Source organism: Prosopis cineraria, unplaced genomic scaffold (assembly GCF_029017545.1).
Source record: "Prosopis cineraria cultivar Desert tree isolate PC_DT_omini unplaced genomic scaffold, ASM2901754v1 PC12, whole genome shotgun sequence".
NCBI lineage: Eukaryota > Viridiplantae > Streptophyta > Magnoliopsida > Fabales > Fabaceae > Prosopis > Prosopis cineraria.
In genome coordinates this window covers 42,309,915-42,327,184 of record NW_026555343.1, presented here as the reverse complement: position 1 = coordinate 42,327,184, position 17,270 = coordinate 42,309,915, and the positions used below count along the sequence as shown (strand labels likewise).

The window sequence follows — 17,270 nt, the reverse complement described above, 5'->3', positions numbered from 1 at the left end:
CATCAAGGAATGATTACTCCCATTGACCAAGCTATTCAAGTTGCTAATAAATTCCTAGATCAAATCATTGATAAAACCCAACTCCAGAAGTTTTTAGGGTGTTTAAATTATGGAGGAGATTTTCTCCCACAGTTAAACAACTTTATTAAACCTGTCCATGATCGCCTTAAGAAAAATTCTCTACCATGGACAAATACCCACACTTATATTATCAGACAAATCAAGTCACAATTTAAAGAGCTCTCGTGCCTAGCTTTGCCTAACCCACATGCATTAAAAGTAGTGGAAATTGATGCTTTTGATGTAGGATATGGAGGAACCCTCAAATAGAGACTTGATGGGAAAGAAAGCATTATTGCTTTCACATCAAAGCATTGGAATCTAACCCAGCAAAATTATTCAACTGTCAAAAAAAAAATTTAGCCATTGTTTTATGCATCACAAAATTTCAAAGTGATTTATTAAACCAAAAGTTTTTTGTTAGAGTTTATTGTAAATTGACTAGAGATGTTTTGCAAAAAAATGTTAAAACTAGTGCATCAAAATAAATTTTTGCTAGATGACAAGCTTTATTATGTGTTTTTGATTTTGAAATTGAATATACTTGAGGCTTTGCAAACTCTCTTTTAAATCTCACAGAGAATTTTTGTAAGGAAGGTAGAAATGCCTCCCAAGAAAGGAAAAGAGAAAATGAAGAATTTTGATTTAGCAGCACTATTGTTAACAGGGTAATTAGCCCAAAATCTAAATGAATCATCAACTTAACTATTAACCAAAAAAGTAGGGTCATCTACCCTAAAACCCCCTAAGCTAGAAATACCAACCTCTTCTAAATTAACTCCTAAACCAACCTCTTCAAAATCAACTACCTAAGCAACAACCACAAAATCATATGCCTTTCCTATTGAAACAATTTAAGCTTTAGCATCGCAATGATTAACCCATCTACCTAAACAAACATAGGCAGATATTGTTGAGGAAGAGGATTTAGACTTGATAACCCTTTCCCAGCTCATTGAAAACTTCAAAAATAAAGAGGTCATTATTACTAATCTAAGAAACAGATAAATGACTGAGTTACCCTTAACCAATTCACAAAACTAAAACTAGTTATATCCCACGGCTTGATAAAGCCACATATATTGTTCAAATTAAACTTGAATTTTTCCCTAAAAATCTAAACCATGTAGCCTCACAAATCTTTCCTCCAAGGTTCTGCTTCAAGCTAACAACGTTGAATAAAACTCAATAATTTTATGAACTTTCTTAATAGACACCAAGTCTATAACCTTGAGACATAAACCTAAAGAAAAGAATGGGATAAAATACCTATCCATTTAGACCCATTTTACACTTCAAATTAAAAAGGTCCTTACTCTTGCTGGCTGAGGCCAAAACCCTAGTAAACTAAAAAAATTCACTGTTACTTTTAACCCAGTTGGTTATAGCTATTGGGATTGTGTTGATGCTTGGCACAATATATTCTGGTATCAAAAAAAGAATAATGGCATCACATATGGTTCCTTTATTTCAGAAGGGACTGTAATCCTTATAAGTTTCCCTAATAGTTCATTAAATGGTGGGATTACTTTGGATTTATTGAAGAAATTTTAGCTCCTGTCATTAAACAAGGGTTTTCAACCTTTAAATAAAAAATTAACCTTGTAGATGATCCTTTTTTGATTCTTTTACATTTTTCATCAAAACTATCTTTATCATTGATATTTGCTTGGCATTACAAATATACTAATCCACCCAGCAAATACCTTATTCTCTAAAGGATTCCAAACATAAGGTAGTATGTAGACTTTGAAGACTAGAGAGCTAATGTCTCCACTATCCAATCATGATTTAAAAAGAACCCCTAATGACTCATAACCTTATAAACTAATATGTTTTTAAACCAGACAAGCCATATCCATGTATGCTTGGCTTCAACCTTAGACAAACAAACTTTTATTAACCAATTAAAAAATGCACTCTTTTTATTGGAAAAAGGACAGTCCATTGCAGCCTCTGCCTCTGCCTCTGCTTTAACTTCAAAAACTTTAGAGGAAGAAGATTATACATAAGAAAATGAAGATGAATTCTTTAGAATTAACCTCATAGAAGAGTAGGAAAAAATTTTTCAAAAAAGGTTGACCATTAACCATTGCTAACGGTCAAATAATGACTATCAAATGTTGACCAGATGGCAAGTCATTGACCATCAGATGAAGATAGTTAGATGAAGTATAAATCATTAGATTAAACAAATTTTGATCATTGAATTTTGTAACATTCTGAATTTCTTAATCCTATGATTAATTATTAACTAAGGGTAAAGTGGTAATTAGTGTGGGATTAGAGATTTGGATGATTACTTGATAATTTAACTCATTAAGATGTTGAATGAATAGATATGGGTGGAAAGATTTCATTTTGGGTTAAAGAAAGTACGCGTGGTGAGAATTAATTTCACTATACCACGTGTCGCTACTTGTATTGTATGTGCCGTGGCGCATAAACCAAAAAATAACTTCTTATGTAGTGAAATTTTAGAAATTTTGGATAGAAAAAATTTGAAAACGCATGAGAGGAGAAGAGAAGAAGGGCTGAAGTGTTAAGGCAAGCCATTTTACGTAATTGGAAGGTGCTTTTGATAGGTTACTTAATAGATAAGCTATGTATAACTCTTACCTTCCATTCTACACAAATTTCTCTAAAAATAAGTTATAGGAAAATTGAATCAGTGAAGTTTTAAGGGTTTAATTCTTTTTCAATAGTAATAAAAAGGTTCGTGTGAGTTAAATTAGAGCTCTGTGACTGGTTTAAAGCTGAACAGTAAAACTTTGAATTCATAGGCTCAATTTGGCCCTAAGAGAGAGATTTTAGGGTGAAAATTTGATTTGAATGAAATGAGACTAGTTGAGGTGATGAAAAGAAATAATCGAGTAGTAATGGACTTAATATGAATAAATGGAAAAGAATTTATAAATGAATATAGCTATAAGTAGTAAATATGTGTTTTTAGTCAAATTAAATTAAATAATTAAATTGTGTCAATTGTGTTTAGATTGACATATTGAATGTATGAGTTGAGAAAGGAGGCTTGTGATAAGCCATTGTGGTAGTTGAAATCCACAGGTAAGCTTTCGAGCAACAAAAGGGTTGAGGTAACTAAATAACTTCCTTTGTTTGACAATTTATTGTAATTATGTGTGAGTATGCTATGTAGTGCATAAAAGTATTTTGAGCTAAGTGTCACGTTTCGTCATTTTTCATAAGGTTAAAGAGATCCGAAATGCTCCAGAACCCTCCAGAAGGCTCCCAGCTAACCTTAAGAGTGCTAAAGAATGCAAGAACATTCTAGAAAAGCCTACACAACTCTAGCCTCAATATTTTAATATTGCCTCTAGATTCTTCCATTTAAATATCTAGATATTTGTTAAGAGAATTCTAGAGAATCAATTGTAACCGTAGGATAGATTTAATCTCCACCATCCATTAAGGAGGTGGGAACATTCTAGATCTAAAGGGAGGCCTATAAATACCTCATCCCTCCTCATTTGTAAATCATCCTTGAGTTCTCAAAGCTATAGAACTCTCACATTCTCCAAACTCTCTCTACTCTCCTTTGCCTTCAAGCTTTCCCTTTCCTTTACTTAGCCAAGCATCCTCCTTTCATACGAGTTAGGCTTACTTAGCAACTTCCAGTAAAGGTTGTCTAAGTGCCACACGGGTCGAAAGACTAACCCCGTGATAGTTGGTATCAAAGCTCGGTTCTACCGTTGTGCTTGAAGGAAGATACGATGGCAACTGAGAAAGGAAACGTCGTTGGCACGAAAGCACAGGAGCAAGCTCATGCACAACAGGAGCAAGCTCACCCCAGGTCCAAGCGAGAGCGAGGCCAGAGCAGGCACCCGCAGGTGAGTCCCTTGAACCTCATGTTGTTAGCTTGGAATCTAACATGGAGGAAGTGAGAACTACTATAGGGGGACTCAATGATCAACTTAACAATCTCATCCAAGAGAATGCTAAGATAACGCGGGCTGCCAAGTTGATGATTGCAGACCTTAACGATGATTTAAGGGAAGACATTCGTTCCCTCAGACGTGATCTCGCCGATCTCCGCAAATATGTAAGAGATGAGGTGCGAGGTCTACACTCAAATGGATGAGATTCGTCATGAATGGGAATCTATCACTGTGTGAGTAGCCCTATTAATGGTAGTACTTCAAACACCACTTCTCAGGGTCTGAAAGTGCCCAAGCCGGCCATGTACAATGGGGCTCGTAGTGCTACAATTGTGGAGAACTTTCTCTTTGGGCTAGAACAGTACTTCGAGGCCATGGGAGTCTCTAATGACTTGATCAGAATCAACAATGCTTCAACTTTTCTCCGAGATGCAGCCCAACTATGGTGGTGCAGAAAGCATGCTGAACGAGAGAAGGGCATCTGCACTCTCAACACATGGGAGCTGTTCAAGTCAGAACTCCGCAAGCACTTTGTTCCCCACAATGCTGAGACAGAGGCTAGAGGTAAGCTTCGCAGATTGAGACAAACTAGTAGTATTCCTGACTACATTAAAGAATTTACTACCATCGTGCTCGAGATCGAGGACCTGTCCGACAAGGAGGCTCTTTTCTACTTCATGGACGGACTTAAAGACTGGGCGAGAGTAGAACTCGATAGACGCAAAGTGCAAACTCTAGATGAGGCAATTGCTGCTGCTGAGTGCATAATCGACTACTCCACCAAGTCCAAAAAGCCTAATCCTAGTAACAGTGAAGGAGACAAAGGAGGACAAAAGAAGAATTTCGATCGTAAGGATGGTGGTACATTCTTTGGTGGGAGTTCTAGACAAGATAGACCACCCTCAATCAAGCGTGATGCTCAAAGTCACCGAAGCCATACTTCATGTGCGATGGTCCACACTGGACTCGTGATTGCCCCAACCGCAAGGCTATGAATGCCTTGGTTGCTGAGATGAAGGATAGCAGGGATAAAGAGTAACAGATCGACCTTGGTTCCCTCCAACATTTGAATTCCTTAACTGGACTCTTTTCCCATCCAAGAAGGAAGAGAAAGGTCTACTTTATGCTGATCTTGCTATTCAGGGCAAGTCTGCGTCTGCCATGCTCGACACAGGAGCATCCCACAACTTCATAGAGGTTGAAGAAGCCAAGAGATTAGGTATCCAGCTCAACAAGGGAGAAGGCACCATCAAGGCAGTGAACTCCCCAGCCAAACAAGTCCTTGGGATTGCCAAGGATGTGAAGGTGAAGATCGGGGACTGGCAAGGTACGTTAGACTTTACTGTTGTCCCTATGGATGATTTTAAAGTTGTGTTGGGACTTGCTTTCTTTTGCAAAGCACATGCCTTCCCTATTCCCGAAGCCAAGTCTATGGTGGTCATTGACTCTAACATGATCCGGGTAATTCCTTTGAAACGCTTGGAGAAACCCAACCCTATGATTTCTGCCTTGCAATTCAAGAGGAGTCTCAAGAACTCAGAAGGGTATATTGTCACTGTACGTTCATTGGCTGAGGAAGAGGATGGCCCAACCAAGCCACGGGAAACCTTGCCACCTTGCATCCAAGAGGTGCTACAGGAGTATAAGCACGTTATGCCCGATGAGTTGCCCAAGAAACTACCTCCTAGAAGAGAGGTAGACCATCAGATCGAGTTAGAGCCTGGTGCCAAACCACCTGCCTTGGCACCTTACCGCATGTCACCTCCAGAACTTGCAGAGTTAAGGAGACAACTGCAAGATCTCCTTGATTCTGGATATATTCAACCATCTAAGGCCCCATATGGTGCTCTAGTCCTCTTTCAGAAGAAGAAGGATGGATCGTTGTGAATGTGCATCGACTACAGGGCTTTGAACAAGATTACCATCAAGAATAAGTACCCGATACCTTTAATTACTGACTTGTTCGATCAGCTTGGAAAGGCCAGGTACTTCTCTAAGCTTGATCTTCAATCCGGGTACTATCAAGTACGCATCGCCGTAGGTGATGAGCTGAAGACAACCCGCGTAACGAGATATGGAGCATTTGAGTTCCTTGTCATGCCCTTTGGACTGACGAATGCCCTGGCAATGTTCTGCACACTCATGAACAAGTTTTTCCACCCTTACTTAGACCAGTTCGTGGTGGTATACTTGGATGACATTGTAGTGTACAGCAAGACTCTTGAAGAGCATGCTCAAAACTTGGAGAAAGTCTTCCAGGTACTCTCTGATCACGAACTCTATATTAAGTTGGAAAAATGCTCTTTTGCCAAACAAGAGGTGGACTTCTTAGGGCTTATGATCAAGGATGGGAAGCTCATGATGGACCCAACTAAGGTTCGAGCCATCCAAGAATGGCAGCCTCCTACCAAGTCCCAGAGTTAAGATCATTCCTTGGTCTGGTGAACTACTATCGGCGGTTCATCAAGGGGTATTCAACTATCGCTGCTCCATTAACAGATTTACTCAAGAAGAATAGATCTTGGTAATGGTCATCGGATTGCCAGGATGCTTTTAAAAAGCTGAGGCAGATGGTCGCGCAAGAGCCTGTTATGTCCTTGCCCGACTACTCCAAGCCGTTTGAGGTACACACCGATGCCTCAGACTTTGCAATAGGCGGCGTGTTAATGCAAGAAAGACACCCTATTGCGTATGAGAGCTGTAAGCTCAATGACATGGAGAGGCGCTACACGGTGCAAGAAAAAGAGATGTCTGCCATTATCCATTGTCTACGAACCTGGCGTCATTATTTACTTGGGAGCAAGTTCACTATTATGACAGACAATGTTGCTACGAGCTACTTCCAAACACAAAAGAAGCTCAGCCCGAAGCAAGCTCGCTGGCAAGATTTTCTTACTGAGTTTGATTATCGGTTGGAGTACAAGCCAGAAAAAGTGAACGTGGTGGCAGATGCCTTAAGCAGGAAAGCCGAGTTAGCCACTCTCTCAGCAAGCATGCCCCAGAATGACTTCCTTAAACGAATTAAGGAAGGTATGTCTCAGGACTCATCCGCAAGCGACTTAGTAAAGCTTGCTACCGAAGGCAAGACTCGAAGATTTTGGGTGAATGATGGAATACTCTACACCATTGGGAACCGAGTCTATGTGCCAAAATGGGGCAACCTTCGAAGGGATGTCCTAAAAGAGTGCCATGATTCCATGTGGGCCGGACATCCAGGTATAACCAGAACACTTCTCTCGTACAAAATCATTTCTATTGGCCACATATGCAAGACGATATCGAAGCATATGTGAGAACTTGCTTAGTGTGCCAACAAGATAAGGTTGAACAACAACATCCTGCTGGTTTACTCGAACCTTTGCCAGTGGTTGAGAGACCATGTGAGAGTGTCTCCATGGACTTTATAATTGCTCTCCCTAAGTCTGAAGGATGTGAGAGTATCATGGTGGTGGTTGATAAATTCAGCAAATATGCCACCTTTATACCAGCCCCAGCAGATTGCAAGGTCGATGAAGCGGCACGCTTATTTTTCAAGCATGTTGTGAAGCTATGGGGGATCCCTCACAACATCGTCAGTGATCGAGATCCCCGATTCACCGGGAAATTCTGGAGAGAACTTTTTAAGCTCTTGGGGACATATTTGAATTTCTCAACAAGTTTTCATCCTCAGAGCGATGGACAAACAAAGTGAATCAATGCTTTGTTAGAGCTCTACCTTCGGTACTATGTGAGCGCTCATCAACGAGATTGGGCTAAGTTGCTCGATGTGGCCCAATTCTCTTACAACTTGCAGCGAAGTGAGTCGACAGGTAAGAGCCCTTTTGAGATAGTTACCGGAAAACAACCTCTAACCCCCAACGCACTTGCCACACTATACAAGGGAAACAATCCAGCTGCCTATAAGTTTACCAAGGAATGGCAAGAAGAAGCCGACATTACTCGTGCATGCCTGGATAAAGCTTCCCGAAAAATGAAGAAGTAGCAGACAAGAAGTGGCGCCCCATTGAGTTTCAAGTAGGTGACTTGGTCATGGTTAAGTTATTGCCGAATTAATTCAAGTCACTATGCAAAGTCCACAAAGGCTTAGTCAGGAGATATGAAGGCCCTTTCCCTATCATCAAATGTGTGGGAGAGGTTGCGTACCAGGTACAACTCCCTCCCAAGCTTAAGATTCATCTTGTCATCCATGTTAGTCTCTTGAAGAAATACTATAGAGATGAAGAAGATCCATCTCAAGGTATCTCTAAGAGAGCACCGACAGCAGTCGTCACCGACTACGACAAGGAGATAGAAGAGATCCTTGCAGACAGGGTGATCAGGAAGAGAGGAGTTCCCAACTACACTGAGTACTTAATCAAGTGGAAGGGTCAACCAGACTTTGAAGCTAGTTGGGAACGTGAAGACCTCCTCTGGCAGTTCACTGACCAAATCCAATGCTACAAGGAGGAAGGCGCGACGAGGGCGTCGCGAAATTAAGTGGGGGAGAATGTCACGTTTCGTCATTTTTCACAAGGTTAAAGAGGTTCGGAATGCTCCAGAACCCTCCAGAAGGCTCCCAGCTAACCTTAAGAGTGTTAGAGAATGCAAGAACATTCTAGAAAAGCCTACACAACTCTAGCCTCAATATTTTAATATTGTCTCTAGATTCTTCCATTTAAATATCTAGATATTTGTTAAGAGAATTCTAGAGAATCAATTGTAACCGTAGGATAGATTTAATCTCCACCGTCCATTAAGGAGGTGGGAACATTCTAGATCTAAGGGGAGGCCTATAAATACCTCACCCCTCCTTATTTGTAAATCATCCTTGAGTTCTCAAAGCTATAGAAATCTCACATTCTCCAAACTCTCTCTACTCTCCTTTGCCTTCAAGCTTTCCCTTTCTTTTACTTAGCCAAGCATCCTTCTTTCATACGAGTTAGGCTTACTTAGCAACTTCCAGTGAAGGTTGTCTAAGTACCGCACGGGTCGAAAGACTAGCCCCGTGACATAAGCATGTTTTATAGTATTGTATGAATGTTGCATGAAAATGGCTTGTGAGCAAACAAATGACTAAGGAAAATGTGATTTCATATCGTATGTTTATATATATATATATATATATATATATATGTGAGAAAGTATATAAAGTGGTAATTTGAAACCTATGTAGTTCGAAAAGCATGATCATAGGGGTGGAAGTTCACTCGAGTAGAGAGGTGGTGATAAGACTATATGACATATTCCTCAGTTCTTAATAAGGTACGGTGTTAGAAAATTATACCTCCTTAGTACCTTTTAAGGTGCGGTGTTGGAGATGATCTCTTTAGTACCTGTTGAAGTGCGATGTTGGAGATATGGGACTCTTTAGTGTTTGTGTGATATGATGTTGGAGTCAACAATACCTCATTGTGTGTATTGGGAAAAACTATAATTCAAAAGTGAGATAGAACACCTTTGGCCGAGTGATACTACCACCAAAGGTGAGCTCAGGGTCAATAAGAGTGTATATTGATCTAAGATGAGTTTATGGTTTTGTGTCGGGGTAATTTAAAGGTTAAATCATTATTGATCATGCTATATGATGCAATATGTTGCTATATGCTGTAAAAGAGGACAAAAGTGGTGAAATGTCTAATATGAGTGTTAATTAAAATGAAATATGTGATTTGTTATATAATATGATATATTATGCTTTACTTTCATATAGTTGCATGTGATAATCAATAGGAGTGAGTTATTTCATTATTGAGATTTTTATCTTACTCCCGTGGTTACATTTTTCTAGGACAGAGCAGCGATCAAGGTAAGGGAAGAGAGTTTAGACCGGCATAGTAGTGCTATAGCTGCAAGACCCTTTTGACCTTGTGTAATGAACTAAACACTTGTGTATATTTGTAAATATGAATTGCCATAGGATTGCATGCATGCTTTGAGTAGTGACTCTGTGAAATCTTAGCCCATTTGTGTATATATGTAATAAAATGAATCAAGGGCTAAAGATTTGAATGTGTATGAGTTTAGAATGTTGTGTTTTTGGTGAATCTTAGTCTGTGTGTGAAATTATAATGAAATAAGTAATTTGAGACTAAGATTGAATTGTGAATATGATATAGATGTAGTTTTATATGAATTTGTAGAAAAAAAAAGCCAAATAGGCCAAGTTGTGCCAAGTAATGACAAATTGTGAAAATTTATGAAATGTGAAAATTGGCCGTTGAGGGGTCAAATTTCAATATATGAGTATGTTTGTGATATATTATAGTTAATCAAGTATATTAGGTTCTTTTAGACTTAATTCAAAGCCTTGTATGGTTTAATAAGAGAAAGGGATCGATTTGAGCACTTGGATGTATAAAATTTTTTAAAAAGTAACTTTTTGTACCCGGGTGTCTAAATTTTGATTAGACTATTAGATTGTATCCAAACATATCTCATTAGCTAACTTATGAGATAAGTTTCGTGTAGGCACTTGAATCACTTCAATCAAATGTCGTATTTGAAAACGACGCACGCCGAAAATTATTCATTTTACTGTCAAAATAATAGCAAAAATTTCAGATAGGCGTATAGCAGTGCATAGTGTCATATGCCACAGCGCATGGGATAAAAAGTTAGGCGTGTAGATCTATCCCACATGCCGCGACTCTCGTACTGCACGTTGTGGCGCACAAACCATTTTCCAACCTGATTTTTATAGTTTTAAGGCATGCAATTGGTAGTATGAATGCATATAAGTTGCTTTCGCTGTGTATTGTTCAAATATAATATGGTACTTGATTATTTTGTGAAATAAGTTTTTGGCCAAAGCTTTTCAAATAAATTCTTTGATTATTGATTAGTATGTTTAAGTAGTGATTCTATTAATCTTCTCCTGTATCGAGAATATATAGGGGAGGGTTACAGATTTTTTCCAAAGTCTATATGAACCCATGTAAGGTCCCTTTCAAGGGCAAGCTTTGATTGAGAGAGAGAGAGAGAGAGAGAGAGAGAGAGAGAGAGAGAGAGAGAGAGAGTCCTCTTTGTAAGCCTCCTTTTTCATCTTCTTTAATAAAATTTTCCATTAATCTTCATTTACTTTCTCATACTTCTGCATTTATATTCTCGCACTTTAATTTCTGTCTTCTTTTAAACTGTGCAGACTACTGTCATTCTAGTACTATTTTAAATTATAGTTCTTTACTTTCTGCATCTTTTGTCTATATCATGGGGTTACCGTCGTTCTAGCATTATTTTAGTTCTTTATTTTTTGTTGTTATTGTTATTTTTACAGTCTAACCCAGCAATTCATCTACATTGTACTTCTCTTCCCTATTCTTCTTTTCTCCCTCCCCCTTTCGGGCACTCTCCTCTTAAGAAATAGGCTTTGAAGAGCCTTCACTAGATTTTTAGCCTTTTTAAATCATTAACAAGGCTCAATCATTTAACTAAAAGAATATAAATTAAAATATAATAATACAAATTAAATGTAATTTAATAAATAAATAAAATATAATAGATATAAAAAATAAAAAGACTTAAATAGACCAAGCCTATAAACTTATAGGTTAGGTTTTGAAGAAATGGACCTTGCCTATTTTGCCAAATAGGCCTTAAAAATATGCCTATTTAGCTAAACAAGTTAGGCCCCAACTAAGCTAGGTTGTAGATCATCTAATAGGGCTGGATTTATTTTCACTCTTAATTTTAAATTAGATTGTATTACAAATAGTATTTATAGATATTGTGGCCAGTAACAGACAACAGTTGCACAGTAAGGTGAAATCCTGTTCATATAAAAGACATAAAATGATATAAAAGAATTATCCAATTATCCTTGTGATTGTGGGGAACAATAGTTTAAACTTAGGATTCTGCCTCACAAGACAGGTTTTAATTTCTTTTCCCTCTCGGCCAAGTTACGTTTTTAATTGTCGATACCAGTTGGCAAAAAGAAATACTGTCAATGCCAACTTGGATCATGAAATGAGTATTAACAATTGAACAGAACACTAGAGAGCCATTTAACCACACTAATGACTACATGTATCCAAACATGGGGCCATTTAGCTCGCTCCCCCAAAAATTCACTCCTCTGGCAAAGTGGCGGAGATCCTTGTCTTTTAATCTGAATATTCACACACACACTCACATTTCACAGAATTGTTCTTTACTGTTACTGTTTATTTGTACAAACGAGTGCATTAAAGTGGACGATCCAACTTGCTTGTCTTTGGAATCTAAAACCAATGACAAAGAAAAACTGTTCCACATGAAGTTCACCCCACAAAGATTTACGTACATCATCTCATTGATCCATTCATTACACGAAAACACACAAGAATTTACATCACAAGGACTCACAGGTCTGCAAAAGTAAATACACAGTCTGTTAACCAATACCCCTCGTTTGCCACCATTGTTCATGGCAAGAAGGACTATGTACCAAACCTTTTCAGAGAGAGAGGGAGAGAGAGACTATAAATGAGGTGACATCCAACCCACAGTCCATCCTAGAAGTATTCCAGCCCCAACAAGACTTAGTCCTAAGGCAAATGCAACAGCATACGTTGTAACATCTGTTTTTGCCTGGTCTTGCATTTCTTGACTGTCTCCCCCAAAATTCTGCTTTCTCTTTCGTGTTTTCCTTCCATTGCAAGACTTGGAAGGAAGTGCCGTGGGGAAGAGAGTGGAGACCAGCTGATCCTTACTATTTGCCTGAAAGTACAGAGTTTCCAGCTGCAACAGTTGAAGCCATTGCTTATATGCAAAAATCTGTGAGGCCTGTTTGAAAAAAAACTTCACAAGGTCCTCCTTTTCAGCAAAAGCTTGCCTCACTGCCTCTTCGGCTTCCCTTGCACGTTTTTGGGAATGATCCAATGCTTCCATAAGCTGAGCTCTACTTGGATCTCCCTCAAGGATTTTTTGCTTCTCCATGCTTTCATCATGAATTTCAGTAGTACTGTCACAAAATTTTAAGTTCAGACACATGAATCTAAACAGAGCATGATTACCTAGTTCCAACAACACATCCAGAATCCAACGGGAAAAGTTAATAATTCAAACAAGCTTCACTCACTCAACTAGTTAAATTACTTTCCTAGAATCCATGAGAGTGGTTTCAAAAAAGATATAAAAAGTTGGACCTATGCAAATTGCAAAACAACAGCATCCATCAGAGGAAAATACCTAGAAGATTTGTTGGAAGCAGAGTGCAAAATTTCTTCTTTGGCTGAAGGTCTCTGATTCCCATGCATTAGATTAGGATTCAAACATTCTCGTACATGAACAGACAAGTTGGAGGAGCCACTTGATTGGGCTTCCCAGTCAAAAGATGACGTCTTTATTTTGTCATCTTTAGCATTACATGGGTGTCTTCTAAGATACTTCTTCTGAGGTGGAGGAAGATCACAATTCTCAAAATGGCTAAGAGATTTCTGAGAAACAAAGAAAGCTAGTTCATCTCTATCTGTAGTCCGCCACCAAGGCTCAGTCTTGTCACTTTCAATCCAAGAGCAATCTGAACCCAAGCAGGAATCATTTGTTTTCTTGGACACTGAGCAGCCAACGGGATTGATCTCTACTGTCTCATGTTTACTCCTCATATCAGATAATTCACAATATTCTTCAGAATTCTTAATATATGCCTCTTGCATTTTGTCCTTGAAAACTTTCTTCGCATCATTGGTCTCAAAGTCACAGTGCATATAAGAGGATGAATGGTGGCTCTCATCACCAAATTGAGTAACTTCTCCTTTATATATTTCATTTCCATCAAGAGCTTTCAAAGTTTCCAATTCATCCATTAATGATGAATTCAAGTTCTCATATGTTGGGCACTTCTGGTACCCATAATTAGGTTGTGATTGCAACCACCACTTGGAAGCAGGCGATAGATTCGAAAATGAAGATTTTCTGTTAAAAGGCACGGCATTAACATTAAACTGATTTGATTCATTGGCTGCACTAGCAGGTCCAGCATCAACTGATTTTGATGTTGCACATGAAGATTGGCAACATGCTAACTTGGGAGCTCTTTTAGCATCTTCTTGAACAAAGCATCGATTAGCAGTTCGCTGCAATATGGCCCTTGCTTCTCCTGCTGCCATCTCCCTTACCTATTTTTCTTCATGGATTCTGTGTAAAACAGAAGAAAAAAATAGGGTTAAAAGTTGAACAACATAAGGACCTACACATTTTGAACAAAACAATACGGACCTGAAGTCACTAGAAGAGTGTAAAATGAATGAACATCATATGCACTTTTGTCAATGAATAGAAAAAGGCAAGATTCAACAACAATGTAGAAAGAAAGGGAACATATGCCATTGTGGCATAAATATCCTATCAAATACTCACATTTTAGAGCATGGAGAAGATTCTAGTTTATAAGTTCTAATTGTCATTGAAACAGATCAACGATATAATATGATGGCGTATAAGCAGCAATGACAATAAATTGTTTCACCCTGCACCAAGATCTCTCTTGCCAGTAAAATGTCTTTCAGAGTAAGATAAGATGAATGCTTGCACGGTGGGTTAACAGAAATCAGAAAGCTATGTTTAAGATCTCATAATATTTCCTCCTTCTAGTGTTCACTGATCAAACACGATACTTAAAAACATTAAAACAGGGTAACGATCAAACACAAAGTTCAAAGAGGCGAAGAAAAAATAACATAGAAATTGCATAGTCCGCTTCACCGCGAAATATGGGACCTCCTGTAAAAGATTGATCAAATCAGATCAAAACGGTCAACCCCACAAGAAATATTCATGACATGCATGAAAATTCAACTATCACCCAAATAGCATAGGAAACAAATACAGAAAAAGAGAATACAGAATCACCCAAAAATTTCAATATCCGAGAACAACACGATCACTGAAATAAGTCCAAATATAAGTTGGAAAACATACGCCATTTGATCAAATAATCACTATAAAGATGCCTAGGGTGACAATCATTTGATAGAAGTGAATAGCAAATCATAGGAAAACAGAAGGGTTGGGATTACTAACCAGAAGAGCAAATGGGTAAAATGTTGGAATGAAATTGGAGGAAGACAGGCAATCTGGTACTTGTAGATCAGACTGAAGAGAAGCTGGTGACGCTGATGAAGAATATGTAATTGAGATCCAAAAGAATCAGAAGAAAGTAGAAGATGAAGCTTGTCGGCTTTTTGTGCCTCTGTTTTCTCGTTATCATCCTATGCTGTCGGTTTCCATTGGCAACCTTTTGCCCCAGTCCAGTGACAGCTCCACGTTAGACTGTTACGACGCCGTTTCATGCGTCGCATTTTTCTCGGGCATGAGGGGCCGTTCATTGAACATCGAAGCCGCAGCTCCAGTCCAGTTTTTACACCATGCGTCTTTGTTGGACACATGCTAATGGAAATGTTTTTAATTGATAATGAGGTCGGAATTAATTTTTGAAAACCTTAGCCCAAAAAAATTAATTCATAAAAGAATTAATATATAATTTGAATCATGAATTATAAGTCTAATGGCAATTTAAATTTTAAACTTTTAAAAAATATATTTTAAATTTTAAATATTTTGAGTGGGAATAATTTTATCTCGTTATTAAATTTAAACAAATATTCATTAGTTTTTTTTTAAATTGAATTCTAATGTGTAATTTTGAAAAAATTTCACTAACCTTCTCTCTCTTACTCTCATTTGAAAAAAAAAATCACATATTAAACATTAATTTTTTAAAAATTGACGGGCGTTTGTTCAAATTTAATGAGGGGGCGAAATTGCTCTAATTTTAATTATTTAAAATTTAGAATATATTTTTTAAAAATTTAGAGTTTAAATCACATCATATTGTACATTAACCCTTCTTAAAAGGTAAGTTTTGGCAATAGAAAATAAAAAAAGGCATAAATATTGAATGATTTGATAGTGTCAAATATATAAAAAAATTATTTCATGTCAATTTTTTGTCAAACAACATGCAATAATTCCAAATAATCCAATCATCACATTTGTAGTTTCCTTCCATTTCTCCATCCTTAATCCCTCATCAAATGAGATGAGATCTTTTCTTGTTTGTGTTGTTATATTTTAAGTAATATTTAAGGTAGTTGATTTGCATTAATTTTCTAATTGAATATTCCGGACTTTACAATGATGCTCAATATAAAATATTTTAATTTCAATTTTTTTAAAAAAAAAGCTTAGATATTCCTTTGCCCGTTAGATATATAGTTAGAGAAAATTTTAGATAAATCCAATGCACCAAGTTATTTATAGTTCATTTAATAAAATTGCACCATTCAATTAAATAAAATCTTATATGTCATATTTTTAATAAATTTATTTTTATAATAAAATATCTATTTAATTTCTTAATTTTTTTACTATCATTTATATTTAATGTTATATAAATATCATATTTTTATTAAATAAATTATGAATGACTTGGTGCACTAAATTTGTATATGTACTTTATTCCAATCATTTCAAGATAATTGACTATTTTTATACATCACTTACCATGTTGCTAATTCGATTATTAATATTGATAATTTATTCGTTAAGTTTGAGGTCCATATGCTCTAATTTTTAATATATATATATATATATATTTTTTTTTTTTTGGACCAGTCTATTTTTTTTTTAAATATTGATAGCTTATTTTTTGATTGCCATTTCCTCAAATCCTCCGAGCCTTTGTCAAATTGGTAGGCTATTCTTGGAAACGGCGGGGTCCATGCCATATAATGGAGATCAAATATTCAGTGTTGCGCGAGATTGTTAAGCCGGTGGATTGTTGACATGTGGCGAATGGCGGCCGACAATGAACGATATAGATATGCTCCACGTTATCTGAGAAAGATAGCACCTCAACTCTTGCAAGGGTGTACATAGGAAAATCCTATATCTCAAGTCCCAACTACCATTTCAGCGGTTCAGCCCAAGTCCCAACTAGCATTTCAGCGGTTCAGCCGCTTTGTCATTTTATGTCTATAATTTATTAATTTTTGTATTTTACAAATAATGTCTTTATTAAAACTGAAAAATACTATTTCGATCCCAGCACTTTATTTGGATTGTAGAATAAGTTTTTATATTTTTTTTAATATTTTAAATTTCTATATTTTTATTTATATGTGTCTATAACATTAGTTTTTATATTTTTATAGAGACGTTGAGGTAACACAAATAATATTAATAATGCTAGCATGTCAATTAATACTATTAATTTTATACTCACGTGTCAAATTGACACTAACATGAAATTTTTAATAAGCAATTATTATTTTTTAAAAAATGTCTACATGAAATTTGTACATTTTGTTGATAATTCAAAAGGTTAAGATCAGCTTTTTTATTTCATCTAATGTA

General features: G+C 37.0%; 2 protein-coding genes across 2 annotated transcripts; one reads left to right on the top strand and one right to left on the bottom strand.

The window, feature by feature from the left end:
- Window positions 1-3,791: 3,791 nt before the first annotated feature.
- LOC129289374 (uncharacterized) lies at window positions 3,792-5,843 on the top strand. The gene is made up of 4 exons (XM_054926133.1): window positions 3,792-3,908; window positions 3,956-4,132; window positions 4,235-4,924; window positions 5,061-5,843. Exons 1-4 carry the CDS (start codon window positions 3,792-3,794, stop codon window positions 5,841-5,843), a joined length of 1,767 nt encoding a protein of 588 aa, XP_054782108.1.
- A 6,294-nt stretch (window positions 5,844-12,137) lies between these two features.
- Window positions 12,138-15,181, bottom strand: LOC129288529 (uncharacterized). The gene is made up of 3 exons (XM_054925154.1): window positions 14,937-15,181; window positions 13,104-14,051; window positions 12,138-12,876 (listed from the first exon to the last, which is right to left on the bottom strand). The coding sequence occupies exons 2-3, from the start codon at window positions 14,021-14,023 to the stop codon at window positions 12,393-12,395; spliced, it is 1,404 nt and encodes a 467-aa protein (XP_054781129.1). The 5' UTR covers window positions 14,024-14,051; window positions 14,937-15,181; the 3' UTR covers window positions 12,138-12,392.
- Window positions 15,182-17,270: the final 2,089 nt, after the last annotated feature.

What these genes read in the sequence shown, in the direction of transcription:
- LOC129289374 (XM_054926133.1), top strand. Translation starts at nt 3,792, where the DNA reads ATGGCAACTGAGAAAGGAAACGTCGTTGGCACGAAAGCACAGGAGCAA. An exon ending in GCAAATATGTAAGAGATGAG is followed by an intron (nt 4,133 to 4,234) that starts GTGCGAGGTCTA and finishes ACCACTTCTCAG; the next exon opens with GGTCTGAAAGTGCCCAAGCC. An exon ending in CGATGGTCCACACTGGACTC is followed by an intron (nt 4,925 to 5,060) that starts GTGATTGCCCCA and finishes CCATCCAAGAAG; the next exon opens with GAAGAGAAAGGTCTACTTTA.
- LOC129288529 (XM_054925154.1), bottom strand. Translation starts at nt 14,023, where the DNA reads ATGGCAGCAGGAGAAGCAAGGGCCATATTGCAGCGAACTGCTAATCGA. An exon ending in GCTTCCAACAAATCTTCTAG is followed by an intron (nt 12,877 to 13,103) that starts GTATTTTCCTCT and finishes ATTTTGTGACAG; the next exon opens with TACTACTGAAATTCATGATG.